Source organism: Peromyscus leucopus, chromosome 3, assembly GCF_004664715.2.
Source record: "Peromyscus leucopus breed LL Stock chromosome 3, UCI_PerLeu_2.1, whole genome shotgun sequence".
Classification (NCBI taxonomy): domain Eukaryota; kingdom Metazoa; phylum Chordata; class Mammalia; order Rodentia; family Cricetidae; genus Peromyscus; species Peromyscus leucopus.
The window spans coordinates 149,702,169-149,724,458 of NC_051065.1; the positions used below are offsets into that span (position 1 = coordinate 149,702,169).

Sequence of the window (22,290 nt, forward strand, 5' to 3'; positions counted from 1 at the left end):
TTCTCAATGTTGAGAATACCAGTGAACAACACCATGTCTGGCTATTTGTTTATTTAGGGTAGGTCTCCTGAAGCACAGGCTGGCCTTGAACTTGCTATGTAGCTGAGAATGACTTTGAATTTTTGTTTCTCCTGCTTCTACCTCCCAAATTCAGGGATTACAGATGTAAGGATACCAGCCTACATTAATTTACTTTTGTTTTTGATATTTCAAGACAGGGTTTCTCTGTGTAGCTCTGGCTGTCCTGGAACTCGCTTTGTAGACCAGGCTGGCCTTGAACTCACAGAGATCCGCCTGCCTCTGCCTCCTGAGTGCTGAGATTAAAAGTGTGTGCCACCACAAGCCTGCTGACTTAATTTACTTTTAAAATGAAGTAAAGCCAGAATTCTTCAGGAACTTGTGAAAGGTGTTCCCATCTGCCAAGAGGGGTCATTTCCCTTGCCTCTGGCAGAAGGGACTCATGGGAGGTTGAAGAGATGGCTCAGTGGTTAAGAGCACTGGCTACTCTTCCAGATGGACCCAGGTTCAATTCCCAGCACCCACATGGCAGCTCACAACTGTCTGCAATTACAGTTCCAGGGGATCCAGCACCCTCACAGACATACATGCAGGCAAAACACCAATGCACATTAAACAAACAAACAAATAATAAATAAATAAAAGAAGGGACTTGTGACTCCATTGACATATTTCTATGGTTGCATATCAAAGCCCACTCACTGAATCCTTGTTTAATTTGTTATACATCTCCAAGTCCGTGCTAACTTTGTGGCCCTTCTCACCTCCTCCTCCTTCTCCTTATTCCTCCTTGACTTTTCCATGCCCCGATTCCCTAGCCCTGGCCATCTCCAATATGCTTCTTTCTCTCAGCTCTGGACTCTTCCAGATGTCCTCACCCCTGAGCGTGGAGTGGCCACCCTCAGGGGGTTCTTTACCGTCCCCTCACTAGAGAGAGCACAGTGGTATGTGCAGGAAGATGACTTCAGCCCAGGAGTTCAGAGGCAGGAAGACATCCTCTCTGAACACAGGAATAACAAGAAGTCCTAGGCTGCCAAGGTAGCTCAGACATTGCAGCCAAGCTTGATAACTGAGTCAGTCTCTCCTTGAGACTCTGTGCGTGGATGATCACGAGGGGCTCAAGTTTCCGATGGCTCCAGCCGGTTCCTTAAGAAGAGGAACTTTTCAAAAGGCACTAGGTTGCATCAGCCAGGGTTTGAATTTGTGGTCCTGCTCAAAGGCAGCAGGGGCCCGCTTTGAGGCTAAAGCAGCTTGTTCTGAGGTTAAAATAGATTACCACAGCCATCCATTTCAGAATAGCATCTACAACCTTGAGTTCAAGGCAACCTGAGCTACCCAGAAAGATCTTGTCACAAATAAACAGAATAATTGAGAATCTAAATTTTAGATAGTTGTGTACCATGATCTGCCATTCCAAAACTGAGCATCATTTGTCACATTTACATAAAACTTCTTCCATTACATTTACTTATTTATGTATTTATGTATTTACTTATTTATTTATGGTAGTGACATTGTCTGTACACCATGACTTTCATGTGGAGGTCAGAGGTAAACTTTCAGGACTTGAAGCTAGGTAGTGGTGGCTCATGACTTTAATCCCAGCACTTGGGAAGCAGAGGCAGGCAGATCTCTGTGAGTTCAAGGCCAGCCTGGTCTATAGAGTGAGTTCCAGGACAGCCAGGACTGTTTCACAGAGAAATCCTGTCTCGAAAAAAATAAAATAGAACAACTTTCAGGGCTTGGTGGCTCTCTCCTTCCACCACGTGGGTCTCAGAAAAAAAAAGTGTTCCTCATCAAAATGAGGTATCTGCCTAACCATATGGATCTGAACCCACACAGGTGTTTCACCTGATAAAACATAAGAACTTTCCTTTTGCTGGGCATGGTGACACATGCTTTTATTCCCAGCACTCAGGAGGCAGAGGCAGGTGCAGCTCTTTGAGTTCCTGGCCAGCCTGGTCTACAAAGCAAGTTCCAGGACAGCCAGGGCTACACACAGAGAAACCTATCTCCAAAACAAAACCAACAATAAAAGAAATTTCCTTTTAACTGCTGTCTTAGTTAGGGTTTCTATTGTTGCAACAAAACACCATGACCAAATAGCAAGTTGAGGAGGAAAGGGTTTATTTGCTTACACTTCCACATTGCTGTTCACCACTGAAGGAAGTCAGGACGAGAACTCAAACAGAGCAGGAACCGGAGACAGGAGCTGATGCAAAAGCCATGGAGGGGTGCTACTTACTGACTTGCTTCCTCTAGCTTGCTCGACCTGCTTTTTTTTTATAGCACCCAGGACCACCAGCCCAGGGATGATACCACCCACAATGGGCTGGACCCTCTTCCACTAATCACTAATTGAGAACAATGCCTTACAACTGGTTCTGATGGAGGCATTTCCTCAACTGAGGCTCTTTCCTCTCTGATGACTAGCTTGTGTCAGGTAGACACAAACCAGCCAGTGTACCCACCATTAAAAAGAGCTTCTCCTCCTCCCTCCGGCAGAGCGAGCTCTTCTCTGGGAACTTGCCTGTTTTTGCAGTATCTCTTTAAACCCCTCTTCTCTATCAGTCTGGTCTTAATTCCTTCTGCACAGCCCTGGCCTCTCAGTTATTCCCGACATAGCAAAGAGACCCACACCTTAGCTTCCTGAGTGCAGGGAATGTAGGAGTTGGAGATAGGCTTAGATAACATAGAGACGTCTCGTCTGAAAACTAAAAAAACTGATGGTATACCTGACAACACTCCTTAAAAATCTGAAGACACTCAGAAACAGAAGGCTGGTGTTGTAGCTCAGTTGGGTAGAGCACTTGGCTTTTCATGCTCCAGGCCTGGGTTCAGTCCCTAACACTGCACAAATACGGAACACAAAGGTGCCCGAAACCCCAGCATTTGGGAGATGGAGGCCGGAAGCTAAGGCTGGGATTATCCTGGCAACATAGCTAATTCCAAGGCCAGCCTGAGAGACATTAGACCCTTGTTTTAATTAAGAAATTTTCTATTCATTTTACATATCAACCACAGATCTCCCTCTCCTTCCTCCTCCCTCCCTCACTAACTCTGAAAAATGTTTTAGAGACTCTGTATCTTTAGGTATCAAATATTCAGCCATGATTTAATTCTTTACATAAAATTAAACAAGCACACCCATCTCATTAGTATGCAAGTTTGCTTCTGACTTTAACAAATAATACATTAATAATAAATAATAAAAATTACATAAAACAATTGTTTTATTAATTTATGATTTATTATCAGTATTTGATTTGTATACCTATTTTATATCCCTGTAATACCAAGGATAATGTAAAATTGAAAAAGTTAGGAATGGAAAAGTTTAAGCCCTGGCACAGTACATTGGCTGCAAGTCCTCCTGAACCAAACAAGATCAGAACTGGACTGAAACTGCATATTGGTATGGTCTGTTTTTCACACAATTCTTATTTGATAATAAATAGTGAAGGGCTTATTTTTATCCTGTTTGTTTGTTTGTTTTTATTTGTTTTGAGACAGGGTTTCTCTGTGTAACAGCTCTGGCTGTCCTGGAACTCGTTCTGATTTTACTAACGCTAAATCTGGTTTGGGTTTTGTTTTGTTCTTTTTAAATGTGTATGGTGTTTTGCCTGCATGCCTGGTGCCCATGGAAGCTGTTGGATCTCTTGAACTGGAGATACAGTTGTGAGCTGCCATAGGGCTGCTGGAAGGGGAGCCAGTGCGCTAATCCCTGAGCCATGTCTCTAGCCCCATGGTTTGCGTTTAAATAAAAACACTTGTTCAATCTCTAGCCCAGGCAGCCTTCAAATGTCCAATGTAAAGGAATGATGTGGAATTTGGGGTTAGAACGATTTTCCCAGCCTCACCTGAGTGTTGGGATTGTGAATATGCCTCCCCAGAGTGGGCTCACAGACGCTGGACAGAAATCCAAGACTTTGTGTGTGTTAGACAAGCATTCTGCCAACTGAACCACATCTCAAGCTCTGGGTAGAGTTTTGTTTATTTATTTGTTTGTTTGAGACAGGGTTTTTCTGTGTAGCCCAGGCTGTCCTGGAACTCACTTTGCAGACCTGGCTGGCCTCAAATAGCAGAGATCCACCTGTCTCTGCGTCCTGAGGGCTGGGATTAAAGGCTAAGCCTTTACACCTGGCTTCTTTTTTTTTTTCTTTTGGTTCTGAGCTCTGTTTACAGTGGCTGAGCCAGGCGTGGGGCGGATCCATAATCCCAGCACTTGGCAGGTGCAGGCAAGAAGATCGGGAGTTCAAGGCCAGCCTGGAAAAAAGAACAAAATTGTATTACAAAAGAAACCGCTGAATAGGTATAAATAATTCTGATTGATGTCTGATAGAAGAATCTCTAAAGCACTCTCCTTTCTCTTACGGAGTATTTTGTCCTTGACAAGCAGTCACGAGTCAGCTGGGGGAGGAAAAAAAAAAAAAAGACACCGGATGGACAGTTCCCGCATGCGCTAAGGGAGGAAGGGCGGGGCTAGGGCGGGACTTCCGAAGGTACAGCTCTCGTTCTATTGGTTGGGAAGGCTCTGGCGGCCGGGTCACCTGGCAGGAACCGGAAGCCGGTTATAAAGTAAAGCCAGGGTAATCCTGCCCTGGTTCTTCGTCTCGGGTTTGCTCCGCTGACACTTGAAGCCCACACTCGAAGCGGTCTCCTGGTCGAGCGTCGCCTTCGCCATGGCCCTCAGCGATGCAGACGTGCAGAAGCAGGTGAGGGCCGCCTTGGGTGCCGCGCAGCCGCAGCCCGGAGGGTTGTGCTGGCGTTTGGCTCCCGCAGAGCCGGGACTTAGGGCGGCTGGAGCTCTGCGGAGGAACCCTCGGACCTCCGATTCGGAGAGCGAGTGGTTTGCGCGGGGAAGATTTGCAGACCCGGAGAGAGGGGAGTGCAGCGCGTCTCACGTGACCGCTGGTCTCCTGCTTCCACTTGCTGTCACGGAGCCTCCAGCTGACTCTCCCTTCCATCATGGCAACCCCCTTTTTCCTGGGGTTTTCACTGCTTAATCCGGCAGAGTTTAGTGCAGAGGTTGAAAGCTGTTTTTGTCTTTTCCCAACCCGAAGGAATGTCCCACCATATATGAGAGGAAAGAGACTGTTGGGAAAGAGCAGCTGGCCTTTTGAGGACCTTCGTGGTGTGAACCAGGGTTATGCATCTGGGGAAGTCATAATCATGAACCTAAGGTGTCCATTAATATTTATCGGCTGAGAAAGCCTTATTGCGCTTAAAAACCACAAATTAGGTGAGTTAGGTTTTATAGAAAATGTTAAGCAAATCATGAGCTCGGGTCAGTTCCTCTGCCCTCTTTTTGAGGCAGGGTCTCCTGTAGCCCAGGCTGGTGTCCAGTTCTTTGTAACCGAGAATGAACTTGGCCCCTTGATTCAATATGCCTTGCCTCTTGAGTGCATACCTGGCTTAAGGTCTTTTTTTTTTAATGCATCTAATCAGTTTGGGGAAATTTACTTAATATTTTAAAATGTGCTGTTTTTAAATATTAGAAATACCATAATTCTAGTTGTGATGACACGTGTGGTCCTAGATGCATCGGAAACAGGGGGAATCATGATTTCAGGCCACCTGGGCTTCACAACCCGACTTCAGAATCTAAATTCAGTCAGAATTAAGGAACTTTATAAAGCACAGTCTGGGGAGAATCGGGGTGCTGCTGTCAGGTCCCTGACAAGAGAAAAGTGCTAACCCATTGTCTAGCCGACTGAGAAAAGGTCTCCAGGGACTTTGCATTTAGTAGTCACATTACCAGTAGGTTTTCTTGTCTCTTTCTTGTTTATTTATTCATTATTTATTTATATATTGGGAGGTTCCCTTGGTGTTTTGAAGTAAGTTCTTGCTTTGTAGTGCTGGCTAGCCTGGTAATGTGTAGCCCAGGTAGTCAGTCCCCTGCCTCAGCCTCCCAAGTACTGGGATGGCAGATGCAGATCTCCCCACCTGAGCTGCCTATGGGTTTCCAGAAAAGGAAGTTGAAAGCTGCAATTTAATGCCTGCATAGTTTAGAAAATGAAGTCTTTTTTTTTTTTCTTTTCTTCAAGAACCAGGAAACTCCTGCTTAAAGCCCACTAACTGGCTTGTGAATCTTCCTAGATGAGCAGTGTATTTGTCTTTGATGTTTCCATCTTTTTGGTAAAAATAGGTTTCATATGTTTCATTTCATCCTTCTATGCATTAAGAACAGTAAGGTTCTTTGGGGAGTGGGGTGGAGAAGGAAGAGGGAGCTGGAGCAGTTACAGAAGGGAGTAGGGTGACGTCCATGAAGAAGGTTAAGAAACCCTACAGTATTTTCACAGAAAACAGGGCTTAGGAACATTTATCACTGCTTTGGTGTTTTTGGTTTTCGAGACAGGGTTTCTCTGTGTAGCTTTGCACCTTTCCTGGATCTCCTTCTGTAGACCAGGCTGGCCTGGAACTCACAGAGATCCGCCTGCCTCTGCCTCCCGAGTGCTGGGATTAAAGGCGTGCGCCACCACTGCCCAGCTACTGCTTCGAGTTTTTAGTGTAGGAAAAACATGATGCAGTGGAAAAGCAGAGTACCCTCCACATGCTCTTAGCAGGCACAATCCAGTTTTTTTTTTTTTTTTTTTTTTTTGTCCACCCTCTGCCCAGTTCCCTTCGTACTCCTTGTTAGAACTGTGTGGGAGGCCAAGGCCTACACAGGAAAACTATAGTGCAGAAACAAAGCGGTGAAGTAATGAAGAAACCCTGCCTACAGTCTGTGCTCACCCCGTGAGAACAGGTCTTTTGTGTTTTGAGGGCTTGTTTTGTTTTGTGGTGGTAGGGTTCCAACCTAGGTCTTGGTGGGCAAGTGGTCTACCAGTGAGCTACACTCCCAGGCCAAGGACAATGTGTTTTATTCAATATATTCTCAGCAGTATATAGGCCAAGTGCCAAGCATATAGTAGGCGCTTAAGAAATCCTAGATTCTAGCTGGGCAGTGGTGGTGACACATGCCTTTAATCTCAGCACTTGAGAGACAGGTAGGTGGATCTCTGTGAGTTCAAGGCCAGCCTGGTCTACAGAGTGAGTTCCAGGACAGCCAGGGCTACACAGAGAAAAACTCTGTCACGAAATACAAAACAAAATCCTACAGTCCTCTTTCTCCCAACATTTTTAAATGTGGTTTTGTTTTGTTTTGTCTAGAGAGTATGGTCATTTATTACATCAGATTTTCTAAGGGACCAGACTCCAAAAAACCTTATTAGTGGGATAGCAAAGAGAAAAACAAAAACAAAAAACCAAACCCCACATCATTAAATGTCTGTTTTTTCTGGCTGGGGGGTGGAGTTAAATGTCCTTTAGGGGTTGACTCATTTTCTTAGAATCTTGGTTGACTGTAAACAGGCTTCTCTGGCCTGAGTTTAAATGAGCACCTTGCTCTAGGCTAAGCTGATCAAGGCATATCTGTAGCCAAGAGGTCCATCATAACTAAGGAAGGCAGGGAATACAGGTTTGAATTGGTTTCACCCAGGAAGCCAGATGGGTCTTGGAGCATTTATAAACACTGATCACGTTATTAAAGTATGCTTATGGTTTTGAGCCTGGGTCTCACTATGCAGTCAGGCTGGTTCACAAAGCTATCCACCTGCCTCTGCTTCCTGAGTGCAGGGATCACAGGTACGTGCTGCCATGCCCAGCTTTTTAAATACTTTTAAAAATACCATTTATTGCTGTCTTAGTTAGGATTTCTTTCTTTTTTAATGTGCATTAGTGTTTCGCCTGTGTGTGTGTGTGTGTGTGTGTGTGTGTGTGTGTGTGTGTGGATCTCGGAGTTACAGACAGTTGTGAGCTGCCATGTGGGTGCTAGGAATTGAACTGGAATCTTTTGGAAGAGCAGCCAGTGCTCTTAACTGATGAGCCATCTTAGTTAGGATTTTTATTGTTGTGATAAAGCAGCATGACCAAAAGCAACTTGGAGAGGAGTTTATTTCAGTTACACTTACATATCACAGTCCAATCAGGGCAGGAACCTGGAGCCAGGGACTGAAACAGAGGCCATGGAACAAACTATTTAAGGGTTTGTTCCTCCTGGCTTGCTCAGCCTGCTTTTCCACACATCCCAGGGACACCTGCCCAGAGGTGGCTCCACCCTCAGTGGGGCTGGACCCTCCCACATCAGCCACTAATCAAGAAATGTCGTTCAGGCTTGCCTACAGGCCAATCTCATGGGGACAGTTTTCTCAGTTGGGGTTCCCTCTTCTCAGATAACTAACTCTAGCTCGTGTCATTGTGTCAAGTTGACAAGAAACCCAACCAGGACAGCTGGCTTATCAGGTGAAGCACCCGATGCCAAGCCTGGTGACGTGTTCAATCCCCGGGGCCTACATGGTGGAAGCAGAGAGCTGACTTCTACAGATGGCTGGCCTCTGTGGCCTCTGCACACCCACTAACACACACAATAAAGAAGAATGGAAAAAGCCTCCAGATGTTAGGTCCTTGGTAGAGGAGGTACAGGCAGAGTACGCCAGGAGCACAGCTGGAGGAGGTTCAGGATATGGCGGGCGGGTAAGCTGGGGCCTGAGGTGTTCGCCGTGGGAAGATTGCAGGTGGAGGGCGGAGCGTGTCCAGACACCTTGGAGGTGAGGACGAGCAGTAAACGCAGGGAACTGGAGTGAGCTGCCTGTGGTAACGCTCCGTCCAGGTCCTCGTTGTGCGGGTTGTTCTGGACGATGCTTAGAGGAGCAGTCAGTCAGTCTTGTACCTCCTCAAGTCTTTGCTCCGGCTTCCCTGGCTGCCATGGAAAGTCCCTGTAGACAAGGCAGGCCTGGAACTTGGTAATCCTCTTGTGATTACCTCGTGACTCTGAAGTTAAATGTCACTGTCTTCTCTTACTGACATAAAGCATAATGTCTTTCCCCACACAGATTAAGCACATGATGGCTTTCATCGAACAAGAAGCCAATGAGAAAGCAGAAGAAATAGATGCAAAGGTGAGATTTTTGAATTTTGGTTATCTAAAGGTTCATGCTGTTGGGTTTTCCTCAGCAATATTTATTACTGCTAAAATTGTTTAGTTTCACATCACATCTGGTCAGTGAGAACATATCTTTGTCTTTTTTTCCCCCCTCAAGATAAGGTTCTTCCATGTAACCCTGGCTGTCCTGGAACTGGCTCTATAGACCAGGCTGGCCTCAAACTCACAAAGGTCCACCTGCCTCTGCCTCCCAAATGCTAGAATTAAGGTGTGCACCACCACCCAGCTAAGAAGAAACTCTTAAAAACAGATTTACTTACTGTTTGTGTGTATGTGTATGAGACTGCATGAATTTATATGCACCATGTGCATACAGGTACCCTTGAGGCCAGAGGGTGTTGCGTCCCTTGTAACTGGACTTGGAGGTAGTGGAAAGCTATCAGATATGGCTGCTCAGAACTGAGCCCAGGTCCTCTGTAAGGGCAGTGAATGCCTTTAACAGTTGAGCTGTCTCTCCAGCGCCACTTAAATTTTTTTCCAACTGCATTTATTTTGTGGGGTGGGATGTGTGGAGCTCAGACTTTCTGGAGTTAGTTCTCTCTCTGCCATGTGGATTCTTGCGCCTCGGGTCCTCAGGCTTGGTGGCAAACACCTTAACCCTCTGAGCTACTTTGCCGAGGGGCACATTTCTTTTTTTTTCTTGAGGGCATCAGTCTCCCAGGCTGGCCTCTTAACTCAGCAATGTAGTAAAAAAAATTACCTTGAACTCCTGTTCTTCTTGACTCCTATGTCCCAAGTGCTGGAATCATTATGTACTACCTTGCCTGTTTTATGGCATGCTGGGATTGAATTGCATGCCTGCAAGCACTCTACTAAATGAGCTAGGTCTGTTGATAGCATTCATTTTAGAATGTGATAGATAGTTCAGGGGCTGGAGATATGGCTCAGCAGCTGAGAGCATTTACTGCTTGTCCAGAGGACCTGAGTTCGATTCTCAGCACCCGTGTTAGGCAGCTCACAACTGTCTGTAACTCCAGCTCCAGGGGATCCGGATGGATGCTTCTGGCCTCCGTGGGCATTAGTACACACCTACACATAATTTAAAATAATAAATTTTTAGAAAGAATGTAAAAGTTCAAATACCTGTTCCAACCCTTGAGTACCTTGAGTAACTAAATCGGTAACTTTCCTAAAGTTATAATTCTTTTGTTCTTATTTTAGACAGGGTCTCATGTACTACAGGCTGACCTTGTATTTCTATGTAGGTGAAGAGGCCTTGAAGTTTAAAAACAATTTTTATGAAGGGCAGTGTTGGCACATACCTTTAATTCTAGCACATAAAATGTTTTAATTACAATAGAAGAAAATATCTTTGAAGATAAGTGTTAAAATAGATTTTCTGTTTCACATAGGGAATGAGTAAACATATCAAAGTATTCCTGGTTCCTAGATGTTTAAAATAAAATGATCAGCCAAATCCAATGTGCTGAATTAATGTATGTTAATTCTTCCTAGGCAGAAGAAGAGTTTAACATTGAGAAAGGTCGTCTTGTGCAAACCCAAAGACTGAAGATTATGGAATACTATGAGAAGAAAGAAAAGCAGATTGAACAGCAGAAGAAAATGTAAGGAGGTGATAGTTAGTGCACTAAACTAAAGAAGGCATGTGTCTGTAGCCCAGGTTGGCCTGAGCTAGCTGACCCTCCTGCTTCCACGTCCCCATGAGACTGCAGGCGTGTGCCACCATGTGTGATTTATGCAGTGCTGGAGATCAACTCCAGGGCCTTGTGTTGTCCACACACTCCACCAACCAGCTGAGCCATGCCCTCGGCCATTAAGGTTTGAAGGTCAATGAAACAATGTCACGGGGAGGAGCTCAGTGGGGTACTGCTTGCCTACCCTGTTCAGGGACAAAACTCCATCCCCGAGATCTACTTTTCATCCAAAAAAAGTTCAAAACTGTGGAGACAAGCCAGAGCAGTTTGAGAGTCCAGTTCTTTATTTTTTCTTTCCCTTTTTTTTCCTCTTCAAGACAGGGTTTTTCTGTGTAGCCTTGGCTTCCCTGAAACTCACTCTGTAGACCAGGCTGGCCTTGAACAGGGAGTCTAGTTCTTCACTTCAGCAAGTTAGTGGAGTTCTGTCACTGAAACAGAAACCTTAGCTGGGGTGGAAGCTAGTGTCTGGAAGTCACAAGTTCAAAAATGGCAAGGATGAGCAGGGCTACAGCTTCTCTCCAAAGCAAAAGGAGAAAGAGGAGCTGGGCATGTGGTACACTCCTGTAATCCAGCAGAGGCAGAGGAAGAAAGAGCTCTGGGTTCCAGGCCAGCCGAGCTACACAGTGAGACCTTGTCTCAAAAAACAAGAAGGGTGAAAGGCCATGGAAACCCACAGGGTTACTGACAGGTGACTTACTGTTTATCCAGCATCCTTTGCTCTTACATGGGAAGTTGTGTGTTTTTCTGTGGCCATTGTTTTTGATACTCTCCCATCCCTTTTGTAGTCAAATGTCCAATCTGATGAATCAAGCCAGACTCAAAGTCCTCAGAGCAAGAGATGACCTCATCACTGTGAGTATTTAGCTCTAGTGGTTATGGAACTGTGAAATGCCCATTCACTTTCTCATAATAATCACTAATTAACATTTAGAAAATAATGGGTTTTGTGTTTGGTTGGGTTGGTTTTTGTTGGTTTGCTTTGTTGATAGTGTGTCTGATCCTCCAGTCTGTCTTTCTGTTTGTTTTGTTTTTCAAGGCAGGGTTTCTCTGTGAAATGGTCCTGGCTGTCCTGGAACTCATTCTGTAGACCAGGCTGGCCCTGAACTCACAGAGATCCGCCAGCCTCTGCCTCCCAAGTGCTGGGATTAAAGGTGTGCGCCACCACTACCCAACCAGTCTCCTGAGTCTCCTGAGTGTAGAGTTACAAGCATGCACCACCACGCTCAGGTTTATGAGCATTTTTTTTTGGATAGAAAAACATTTGTTTAGCAAATCATTATACTAGATATTAATAATAAATGCAGGCATGATAAGTCTGGCCTTGAGTTTGGTGCCCCTTTAAGCTGATGGCATACAAGACAGTCTTAGATCATACAGCAGCAAGAAACAAACCGTGAGTGCATGAAGAAGGGGCCGAATATAGAGCCACTAAGAGCCACACCTCCTTTCAATTTAGAAAAAAAATTGTTTTAGCCAGGCTATGGAGGTAGGAACCTTTAATCCCAGCAATAGAAGGCAAAGGCCGGAGGACTCTGAGTTTGAGGCCAGCCTGATCTACAGTGAGTTTCAGAACAGATAGGGCTATACAGAGAAATCCTGTCTCAAAACAAAAAAAATTAAGGGTTTTTTGTTGTTGTTGTTGTTGTTGTTGTTTTATTTAGAGGGCAGTATCATAAAAAGTATACATAGTATGAGAGAGTATGGGCTCCATTTAACATGAAAACAGCATCGTCATTCAGAAAGAATTGTGACCTTTTGGAGAAGAAAACCTATAGAGGTGGACCACTCAGTTCAGAAGGAATGAGTTCTTGAATTGTGTTTAGAGACTGAAAGGGGCCAGGTGGGTCACTGTTTGCTCTGGAGGCACAAGCTTCCTTATAAAATGGAAAAATAAATAAGAGTTCCATGGCACAGTGACTCCACCCGTAACACCAGCACTCAGTAGGTGGAAGCAGGAGGATTGCTGAGTTAAGGCCAGCCTGGGTTAGAGTAACCCTGTGTCACACATACAGCCAGCTGCTCTTGATGGTGAGTTTGAGGCCAGCTTGGGCTACAGAGCTAAGATCCTGTCTCTAAAAAAGAAAAATTATTTTTTCATGCATTATTTTCATGGATTTTTTATTTATTTTATGAATGTGAGTGCTCTATCGATTTCATGCCACAAGAGGGCATCAGATCCCACTATAGATGGTTGTGAACCACCATGCGGTTGCTGGGAATTGAACTCAGGATCTCTGGAAGAGCAGCCAGTGCTCTTAACTGCTGAGCCATCTCTCCAGCCTATGAATTTTTTAAATTCATTGCTTGCATGTATGTCTGTGTATCATGGGTATGCCTGAAACCCTTGGAGCCCAGAAGATGGTGTCAGCCTCCCTAGAATTGGATCTACAGACAATTGGGAGCCACCATTGTGGGTACTGGGAATCAAACTCTGCAAAAATAGCCAGTGCCCTTAACTGCCAAGCCAATCTCCAGCTTCTTCCTGTGTGTGTGTGTGTGTGTGTGTGTGTGTGTGTGTGTGTGTACGTGTGTGTGTGTGTGTGTGTGTACGTGTGTACGTGTGTACGAACGCACTTCTGATAATAGTTTGATGTCAGATTTGACCCAGAAAACTTCTTAAAGTTCTTTGTAAAAAAAAAAAAAATTTCCCAGGCAGTGGTGGCACACGCCTTTAATCCTAGCACTCGGGAGACAGAGCCAGGCAGATCTCTGTGAATTTGAGGCCAGCCTGGGCTACCAAGTGAGCCCCAGGAAAGGCGCAAAGCTACACAGAGAAACCCTGTCTCGGGGGGGGGGGGGAATTAAGCCAGGCAGTGGTGGCACACGCCTTTAATCCCAGCACTCAGGAGGCAGAGGCAGGTGGATCTGAGTTCGAGGTCAGCCTGGTCTACATAGTGAGTTCCAGGATAGCCAGGGCTATACGGAGAAACCCTGTCTTGAGAAAACAAAAAACAAAACAGAAATAGGAGAACTCTGTAAAGTTCTTTTATTCTCCAGTCAAATACTCCGTGGATCTGGGAGGCCTGGGGACTGTTTGCCTTTGTATTAGGGTGTCTGAAATTAGAACTTGCATTGAGCATGCCTCATGTCTGGGAAGCTCTTGCATTGGTGCAACCCAGCACCACATGAAACTGGGCATGGTGGTGCACACCTGCATCCCCCGCATTCAGATGGCCAAGATGGGGATCACTGAGTTCCAGGCCAGCCACGGGTACACAGTGAGACTGTCAAAAATAAAAAGGAAATTAAATGTATGACTGTTTTAAGCAACCACATTGTGAAGAATCACTGTAACCTAGGAGAGAAACCTTCCAGCCTTTCTCTGCATGGTCTTGGCTGTCCTGAAACTCACTCTGTAAAACAGGCTGGCTTTGAACTCGGAGATCCGCCTGCCTCTGCTTTCTGAGTGCTGGGATTAAAGGCGTGTGTGTGCCTGGCTGTCTTTGTTTAGAGATAAGATGTCAATAGTCCTAGAATCTAGAACTCCCTATTGTGGGAAGCCAGCTCCCACTTTTTCCAGGGCACTCTTGAGAGAGGGATAAGAAATATTAGATAGAAATGATAGGCCTAGCCGACAAGACAGAGACACAGGATAGCTTGGGAGGACCTGGGTCAATACCCAAGGCCCAGAACTTTATTCAAAAGGGCTTTTTATAACAATGCCAAGGGGGCAAGGCAAAAGACCTCCCCCTTGCTAGATACAGCCTAGTGTAGACCCTTTCAGTCACCTGGTAACCATGCCCGTGGTCCAGTCATCCCCTATGGAGCCCTGCTGGGTAAAGCAAGCTCAGATTCTCTGACCCTGAGCAATTTGGGCCTCCACACTCTGTGTAGTTGAGTCAGGCCCTGGACCCCTGATCATCTTTCCACTGCCCCAGCAGTGCAGGCATGTACCACCATACTATCCAGATGCTGGTTGTAGTCCCAGCTGGCCTCCGATGCTTACAGCAGTCCTCCTTCCACCTCTGGGTTGGAATTACACTTGTGTAGATCTTTTCAGGTTCATCAGTCCCATAGGTTTCTGGGCCAAGCAGATCTGCTAGACTGAACTCTATTAACAAGAGTGGTGTTTCCCACCAGCACTAGGGAGGCAGAGGCAGGCGGACATCTGGGTTCAAGGCCAGCCTGGTCTACAGAGCGAGTTCCAGGACAACCAGGTATACATAGAGAAACCCAAATGGTGTTTCCTGGGCTAGGGATTTAGTTTCCTGGTAAAATACTTGCCTGATAAGTCCAGGCTCTGGGTTTGGTCCCTAGCACTGGGCAGGCAGAGGAACGAAGGTAGCATTTCTTGCTTGCTTTTTTTGTTTTCAATTTTGTTTTTGTTTCTTGAGACAGGTTTCTCTGTGTAACAGCCCTGGCTGACCTGGAACTCGTTCTGTAGAGCAGACTAGGCTCGAACTCACAGAGATCCATCTCCCAAGAGCTGGGATTAAAGGCATGAGACTTAGTTTCTTAGCAGTGTGTATAACACAGACACCTACATTATCATGTGTCTCGGATGTGTGCTTAGTGAAAACCCAGCAGTGGATGTGAGGCGGTGGGCATGAGCTGTGATGGGCAGATACAATGCTTTTTCTTTCCATTCTTTGTAGGATCTGCTAAATGAGGCAAAGCAAAGACTCAGCAAGGTGGTAAAAGACACAACCAGATACCAGGTGCTGCTGGATGGGCTGGTCCTCCAGGTATGCTTCTATGCCAGGTTGGCCGTGCACAGCTGTGGTCCTGAGAGCCTGAACGTCTCTCTGTCGGGGGCCAGCTCGATTTTCCCACCTCGACTTCTTTTTCCTTCCTCTTTTCTCTCTGTGTGCTACACAAGGTGGTGACATCTGTCTGTCTGTCTGAGACTATTTCCTATGATGGTCCAAGTCCTTTCTAACTCTCTAGTCAAATCCACCTGTTGCCTGCAGCTGTACACGTCTGTACTTGGATTTGACCTTTGAAATACCTGGCTTTAAACCCATGTTGAGTACTGAGGACATGGCTTGCTGCTAAAGGCAGACTACTTGCATAGCTTGTGGTTAACCCTCAGGTTCAGTGCCTAGTACTGCAACAACAACAAAAAGTTCAAACAAACAACATTGTTTGCTTCTGGGTTGTGAATCTTTATTTCACTCATGTTCATGCAGAGTATTTGTTCTCAGTCTGGTTAATAGGACTCCGTAGGAATTTGGTTGACCATTGACAGTCTCTGGTTCCAGCTGTGTCTAGGGTTAATCCAAATCTAAGGTGTGCTCTCTGTTCTCATACTGCATGTTGTCTTTGCAGAGCTTCCTGGGTGACTCTGGGAAGAACTCCAAGACACTGTTGTGTTGTGTTTCCCACTGTCGACTCTGATTGCTTTTTACAGGGCTTGTACCAGCTCTTGGAGCCTCGGATGATTGTGCGCTGCAGGAAACAGGATTTCCCTTTGGTGAAGGTACAGAACTTAGATTAGTTGTTGAAAACGGGGTGAGGTGTCACAGATGTTACCACTGAGGGTAGTCAAGGCAGGAACCTGGAGGCAGGAACTGATTCAGAGGCTGTGGAGGGGTGCTGCTTACTGGCTTGCTCACCCTGCTTTGTTTGTTTTGAAATGGGGTCTCATGTATCTATTCCTGGATGACCTGGAATTTACGATGTAGAACAAGCTGGTCTTGAACTCATAGATCCTCGTACCTCTGCCTCCCTCTGGATTTGAAGGCATGTCCCCACACCCTGCTTTCTTAGAGCACCAGGACCAGCACTCACTCACACTGGGCTGGGCACTTCCCCATCTACCACTGATTTAGAAAATGCCCTACAGACTTACTGCAGGCCAGTCTTAGGGAGACATTTTCCCAGTTGAGAATCCCTCTTTCCAAGTGACTCTAGCTTGTGTCAAGTTGAGGTAAAACTAGCCAAGACAGTGAGTGATTCTCCAGCATCTAAAATAGACTATACACAGGCAAGATGGCTCAGTAGGTAAAGCCACATGGAAGACCAGGGCTGACCCCTTCGAGGTGTCTGACCGCTATGCACACGCAAATACTGTAAAAAGAAATAGTTGAAGGTGCTCCACATGCTTATCCATTCTCTGTGACGGTCACTTATTCTGTCTTGGTTTCTGGCTGGCTTGGAACTTGTTATGTAGACCAGGCTGGCCTTGAATTCACAGAGAGCTTCCAAGTGCTGGGGCTAAAGGTGTGTCACCGACCTGGCCCTCCGATTTTACTTAGATTTTTGAAAGCGGAAGTTTGCTTTTGTTGCTGTTCCGGTAGAACAGCCACAGTTGAGAAGTTGCTGTGTGCCCGGGCACTGCTTACCCTTGAGACTTACAAACAAAGGTCTCTGGAGTGGCTGCAGTGACCAGATGCCTAACTAAGTTCAGTCTGTTGGAGTTTTATTTTCCCCAAGACAGTTTCTCTGTATAACAGTCCTGGCTGTCCTGGAACTCACTTTGTAGATCAGGCTGGCCTCGAACTCACAGAGATCCACCTGCCTCTGCTTCCCAAGTGCTGGGATTAAAGGCTGCGCCACCCCCACCCCGGCTTAGTCTGTTGGATTTTTTAGGAAGGGCCATACAGTTTTACATCTCACCCCCACCTCATCCTCCGGGATTTTTCAAGACAGGGTTTCTCTCTGTAGACCAGGCGGCCTTGAACTCACAGAGATCCGCCTGCCTCTGCCTTGTGTTTTACATTTCTACCACAAGTGCATAAAGGTTCTTGTATCTCTCTCCTCATACCCGACAGTACTTTCTTTAATTAAAAAATTGGATATGTGGGTCTTCTGCCTGCCTGTGTGTTTATGCACCACCTGTGTGTGTGGTGCTCTTCTAGGCCAGAAGAGGGTGGGGGTCCCCTGGCACTGGAGTCACAGATGGTTGTGAGCTGTCTTGTGGGTGCTGGAATCAAATCTCAGCCCTCTGGAAGAGCAGACTCTGTTCTTAACCCCAACCAGCCTTCCAGCCCAGTACTCTGTAGTAGCTGCCCTCAGGGGTGTGGATTGCACCTCTTTAGTAAGTGGTGAGTCCTCACTTCTGAGGGTCAGGCCAGCAGCCCAGCCCCACCACGCTCTGCTGCCCCACCCCTCACACCTGAGCCTTGGGGCTCTGTCCCTGGTGTGTTCATTCAGTCGCCAGACCCATGGTCTTCACAGATGAGCCCCTCCCTCCCTCCCTCCCTCCCGTGTGCAGGCTCAGGAATGCACCTTACAACATGTGATCAGCAGAAAGTTTGCTTTTACTTGAAAATCTTTCATTGTTTTCTGTTTGGTTTTCTCCCCAGGCCGCAGTACAAAAAGCAATTCCTATGTATAAAATTGCCACCAAAAAAGATGTTGATGTCCAAATTGACCAGGAGGCCTACCTGCCTGAGGAAATGTAAGGAGACTCCCTATTGTTGAATGTGCTGCCTGCTCTGGGAATGGCTGTGGTGCCGGCCTTTTACAAAGTGGTGGTGGTGGTTGTTGTTGGGGAGGTGGGGGTGGCTCAGTGGTAGAACCCATACCTGCTTTGCTCCTCAACCCTAAATAAGGAAGTGTTTTCTTGGGGAGGTCTTTGCTGCAGGACAGAGGTGTGGCTGTGTCCCCAGGTGCCCGTGGCTGTTTCCTGCCAGGGCTCCCGTTCTCCCTGGTTACCGGAAGCTCATCTGTGGTCAGTGGTGTGACTTCCACTGCCAGAGCTGGGTGAGGTTTCTGTGGGAAGTGTGGAGACTAGCCTAGGGAAGTGAGAGTCCGTGCCCAGAGCAGGTGCCCACAGCTGCCTTCCGGTCAAGTAACGACAGGGTTTCTTCCTACTGAGGAAGTGACTGTGCAGTTGGGTACACGTTAGAAACTCCCCGTTTGGGCAGTGGTGTCTGTCTGATGTCACCTTGCCAACACTGCCTGACCTGGGGCAGAATCTTGGGACACATTTTGAACTGAATGGCAAGAATAGGAGGCTTAAGAATGTAAAATCAGATTGGGGCTTTGGGGTTTTGTTTCATTTCTTGCTACTCCAGGTGGCACCCAGGAGGTCATGAACATCGCGATGATTCGGATGTGGGTTTCCTTCCCCACTCTGCCGAGTGCTGTCCCAGCAGTGTTGGACCCTTGCTTAATCTCACTGAGCCTTGACTTCTTTTTGTTTTGGTTTTTCTGGTGGTGACTGGATGAGACGGGATTTCACTCTGTAGACCAAGTTGGTCTTGTTTCCAGCAATCTGAAATCAGGAGGGTGGGGGCTGGGGTTATGGCCTGGCTCACCGTGCCCAGCTGATGCCATTGATTTGAAGTACAGCTACCCTCTGCTCTTCGGACATTCAAATGAGCTCGTGTCTAGGCAGCACCCCCTGGTGCCGGTGCACTGGGGAACCGGAGCAGACAGTGAAAAGAACACGAGGCTCAGAGGCTGACACCGCCGGAGCCCTTGTCGTCCTGTGTGTTTAGAATTTCAGAGATCAGAATAGTAACGGTCAGGCTGGGGCGTGACTCAGGAGTAGAGGGTCTGCTTCGTGGATGTGAAAGTACCTGTGTACAGTACCATTATATACACAGTATAGTACTGTACCATTGTGTAGTGTCTTCAGATCTGAGACACCACTGCCATAGCCAGGTATACTAATAGTTCTGAATAAACTCACAGGAAAAGCTGGCGTGGTAGCACTTGACAGTAATTGAAGACTTGGGATGCTGAAGCAGTAGATTGTCAAGAGGTCATGACCGGCCTGAGATTTTTTGTTTTGTTTTTGGTTTTTTGTTTTGTTTTGTTTTTCAAGACAGTGTTTCTCTGTAGCTTTGGAGCCTGTCCTGGACTAGCTCTGTAGACCAGGCTGGCCTCAAACTCACAGAGATCCACCTGCCTCTGCCTCTCAAGTGCTGGGATTAAAGGTGTGCACCACCACTGCCCGGCTTTTTTTTTTTTTTTAATGCAGCCAGAGCCGGGCATTGGTGACAATGTGCCTTTAATCCCAGCACTTAGGGGCAGAAGCAGACAGATCTCTTGAGTACAAGGCCTGTGAGTTCCCTGTCAGCCAGGGTTACACAGAGAAACCTTGTCTCAGAAAAAAAACAAAAACTGTAGGCTTAGCCAAGCATGGTGGCTCACACTCAGGATGCTGAGGTGGGATAGATAAGTTTATTGTTTCTCAGCCTTTTGGCTCAGATCAAGGGTAGATAGAGTGTTGGAGGCCAGTTTGGACTGTATAGGGAGACCCTGTCTCAAAACTCAAAAAGAGAGAGAAAACCAAAGCTGACATTCGGTGCTTGCCTAGAACATTTTTGCTTATTCCTCTCCTACTATCCTCACATTCCCCAAAAAACAAACAGCCAGGAGTCAGGGTTTTAGCAAAGCACCATCTTGCCATTGGGGAACAACAGAGGGGAAAGTGGGTGTGTCTGTGGCCGTCATCATCCACTGAAATGTCCCAAGGAGAAAGTACAGAACCTTTCCCAGCCTGTGCATGATGGTGAGTCCCAGGCTAGCCTGGACTACCTAGTGAGGTGTTATCTCAGACATCATCCAGGCTCTGTCTGATGGTCCGTTTATCTCAGTAATTGACAGGACTGGTCGTGGGTGAATCTTGTTGCCCGTGGTTCCTTGTAGTACAGTTGACCTGTGTACACCTCCTGAGTGCTGAGAGGCATTGAGTGGGATGACTAGAGGCAGATAATAGGCTGTTAAGGATGTTGAGTCATCTGCCCTCCCTGTCTCTCAGCAGCATACAAGTGCCTCCTCCCCGGAGTCTGTTGATTCAGAGCTGTGATCACTGAAGCCAGTTTCCACCTAGTCGGGGAGGGCTGGCCATAATTGAACAGCATGATGTAACCACATGGCTGTGCTCAGCAGGCGCTTGGTATCGTGTGGACGGTCTCACTGAAGCTGTTGGATAAAATGTCAAGCCTCTTTCCGTGTCGTGCCCTTCACTTGCCTAGGCCACCTTGTGCCAAGGGAGTGGTGTAAGCGTCATGGGGGCACAGCTGGTCAAGCCTGTTATTTCCTGTGTTCTGCAGAGCTGGTGGCGTTGAAATCTATAATGGGGATCACAAGATTAAGGTTTCCAACACCCTGGAAAGCCGGCTGGACCTCATAGCCCAACAGGTGAGTGCAGAAGGATTCTGGTTGCCCTTGGCCGGTCCTGCCTGCCAGCTCCCACATAACCACACAGACTGCTTATTAATTGTGAAAGCTCGGCTGATAGCTTAGGCTTGTTTCTAACTAGCTCTTACAACTTAAATTAACCCATTTCCATTAATTTACTTCCTGCCTCGTGGCTTAATTACCTGTACTCTGCCCACGTTGCTTTCCTGCTTCCTCCATGTCTGGCTGGTGACTCCTCCCTGCCCCAAAAATCCTGCCTAGCTATTGGCTGTTTAGCTTTTTATTAAAGCAGTCACCTTGAAATATCTTCACATAGTGTAAAGGACTAGTCCACACCAGGCTGGCACTCACTCTCGAGGACTGCAGAAAACACAGGCTTTTCAAAGTGGGTGCGAGGCTGCTGGTTCTCACGGTTCCACACTCACACACTGAACTCCAGGAAACAGCTGAAAGAAAGGCCGATCATCTTCCAGGCACGGTGGTCAACAGCTGCCCTGCTAACTTTCTCAATCCTGGTTTAGTGTGTAGTTTAGGCCAGGTGTGGCAGTGCATGCCTGGAGGCAGCCAGATCTCTCTGACTTCAAGCCTAGCCTAGTCGACAGAGTGAGTTCCTGGACAGCCAGGGCTACACAAAGAACTGTCTCTCAAAAAACAGTAGTTTAGTCAGGCAGGGTAGCGTCGCCACTTGGGAAGCTGGAGTAGGATTACTGTGTCTGAGGCCAATCTGAGCTAAGATTGAGACCTTGTCTCCAAGAAAGTACAGTAATAACTGCAGGCCTTTCCTCTCCTGCCCTTTTGTGAGCAGTTGGTGTTAGCACAGAGTGTGACCGCTTAAGTGCCTCTGTCCAGGTCCCATGTGCTTAGCTCCGACTTTCTCCTGTGGTGGTCCCGTCTGAGGTCCTTATTTACTGACTGCCTTCCTTACAGATGATGCCGGAGGTCCGGGGAGCCTTGTTTGGGGCAAATGCCAATAGGAAGTTTCTGGACTGAGCCTGGGGAGGTGCGCTTCATCGAGGCTGTACTGGAGAAGCAGATATCTGTGTGGCTTCCTCTTTCTGTTCTAATCCTGGTAATCAGTGGATACCCTCTGCAGCTCATGCCCAGTGTCAGCAGAAGGGCCAGGCCACTTGGTGTGGACAGGAGCCCAGCCCCAGCTCATCTGACGGCACAGCTGTGCACTGGTTCTGAGCAGGGCGGGAGGGGTCAGATGATGCTGCGTGGCCTCCCCAAGGACCCATTCCTTCTCTGCTCCTAGTCATCTAGAGTGAGTTGTGCATGCTGTCCCCTGCTCTTCGGGTGCAAAGTGCATGCGGGGCTCGCATTCCTCCAACAACACCAGCTTCACTGTTACTATTTGGGTCTGGTTTTCCTTATCTGTAAACGTGATTTAAAATCTAAGCCACAAATGCTCTTTATTTATTAAAACAAAAGGTTTATGTGGATTTGGTTGTTGTTTTTTTGTTTGTTTGGTTGGTTTTTGTAAGGTACTGTGGGTTTGTGCTGGGCACAGTGACCCACACGTCTGTGGTCCCAGCTGTGTGAAAGGATTGTTGGGGGCCATCTGGGCAACAAAGAAGACCCACCGCCGCCACCGCC

The 22,290-nt window shown here is 46.9% G+C and overlaps 1 protein-coding gene across 1 annotated transcript; it reads left to right on the plus strand.

The window, feature by feature from the left end:
• Positions 1 to 4,545: 4,545 nt before the first annotated feature.
• Positions 4,546 to 22,136, plus strand: Atp6v1e1 (ATPase H+ transporting V1 subunit E1). The gene is made up of 9 exons (XM_028880438.2): positions 4,546 to 4,733; positions 8,892 to 8,957; positions 10,457 to 10,566; positions 11,442 to 11,508; positions 15,252 to 15,341; positions 16,007 to 16,075; positions 17,904 to 17,998; positions 20,607 to 20,694; positions 21,622 to 22,136. The coding sequence occupies exons 1-9, from the start codon at positions 4,701 to 4,703 to the stop codon at positions 21,682 to 21,684; spliced, it is 681 nt and encodes a 226-aa protein (XP_028736271.1). The 5' UTR covers positions 4,546 to 4,700; the 3' UTR covers positions 21,685 to 22,136.
• Positions 22,137 to 22,290: the final 154 nt, after the last annotated feature.

Excerpts from the sequence above, each read along its gene's own strand:
- Atp6v1e1 (XM_028880438.2), top strand. The coding sequence starts at position 4,701 with ATGGCCCTCAGCGATGCAGACGTGCAGAAGCAG. Across the intron at positions 10,567-11,441 it reads ATTGAACAGCAGAAGAAAAT|TCAAATGTCCAATCTGATGA; the intron begins GTAAGGAGGTGA and ends TCCCTTTTGTAG. Across the intron at positions 11,509-15,251 it reads CAAGAGATGACCTCATCACT|GATCTGCTAAATGAGGCAAA; the intron begins GTGAGTATTTAG and ends CATTCTTTGTAG.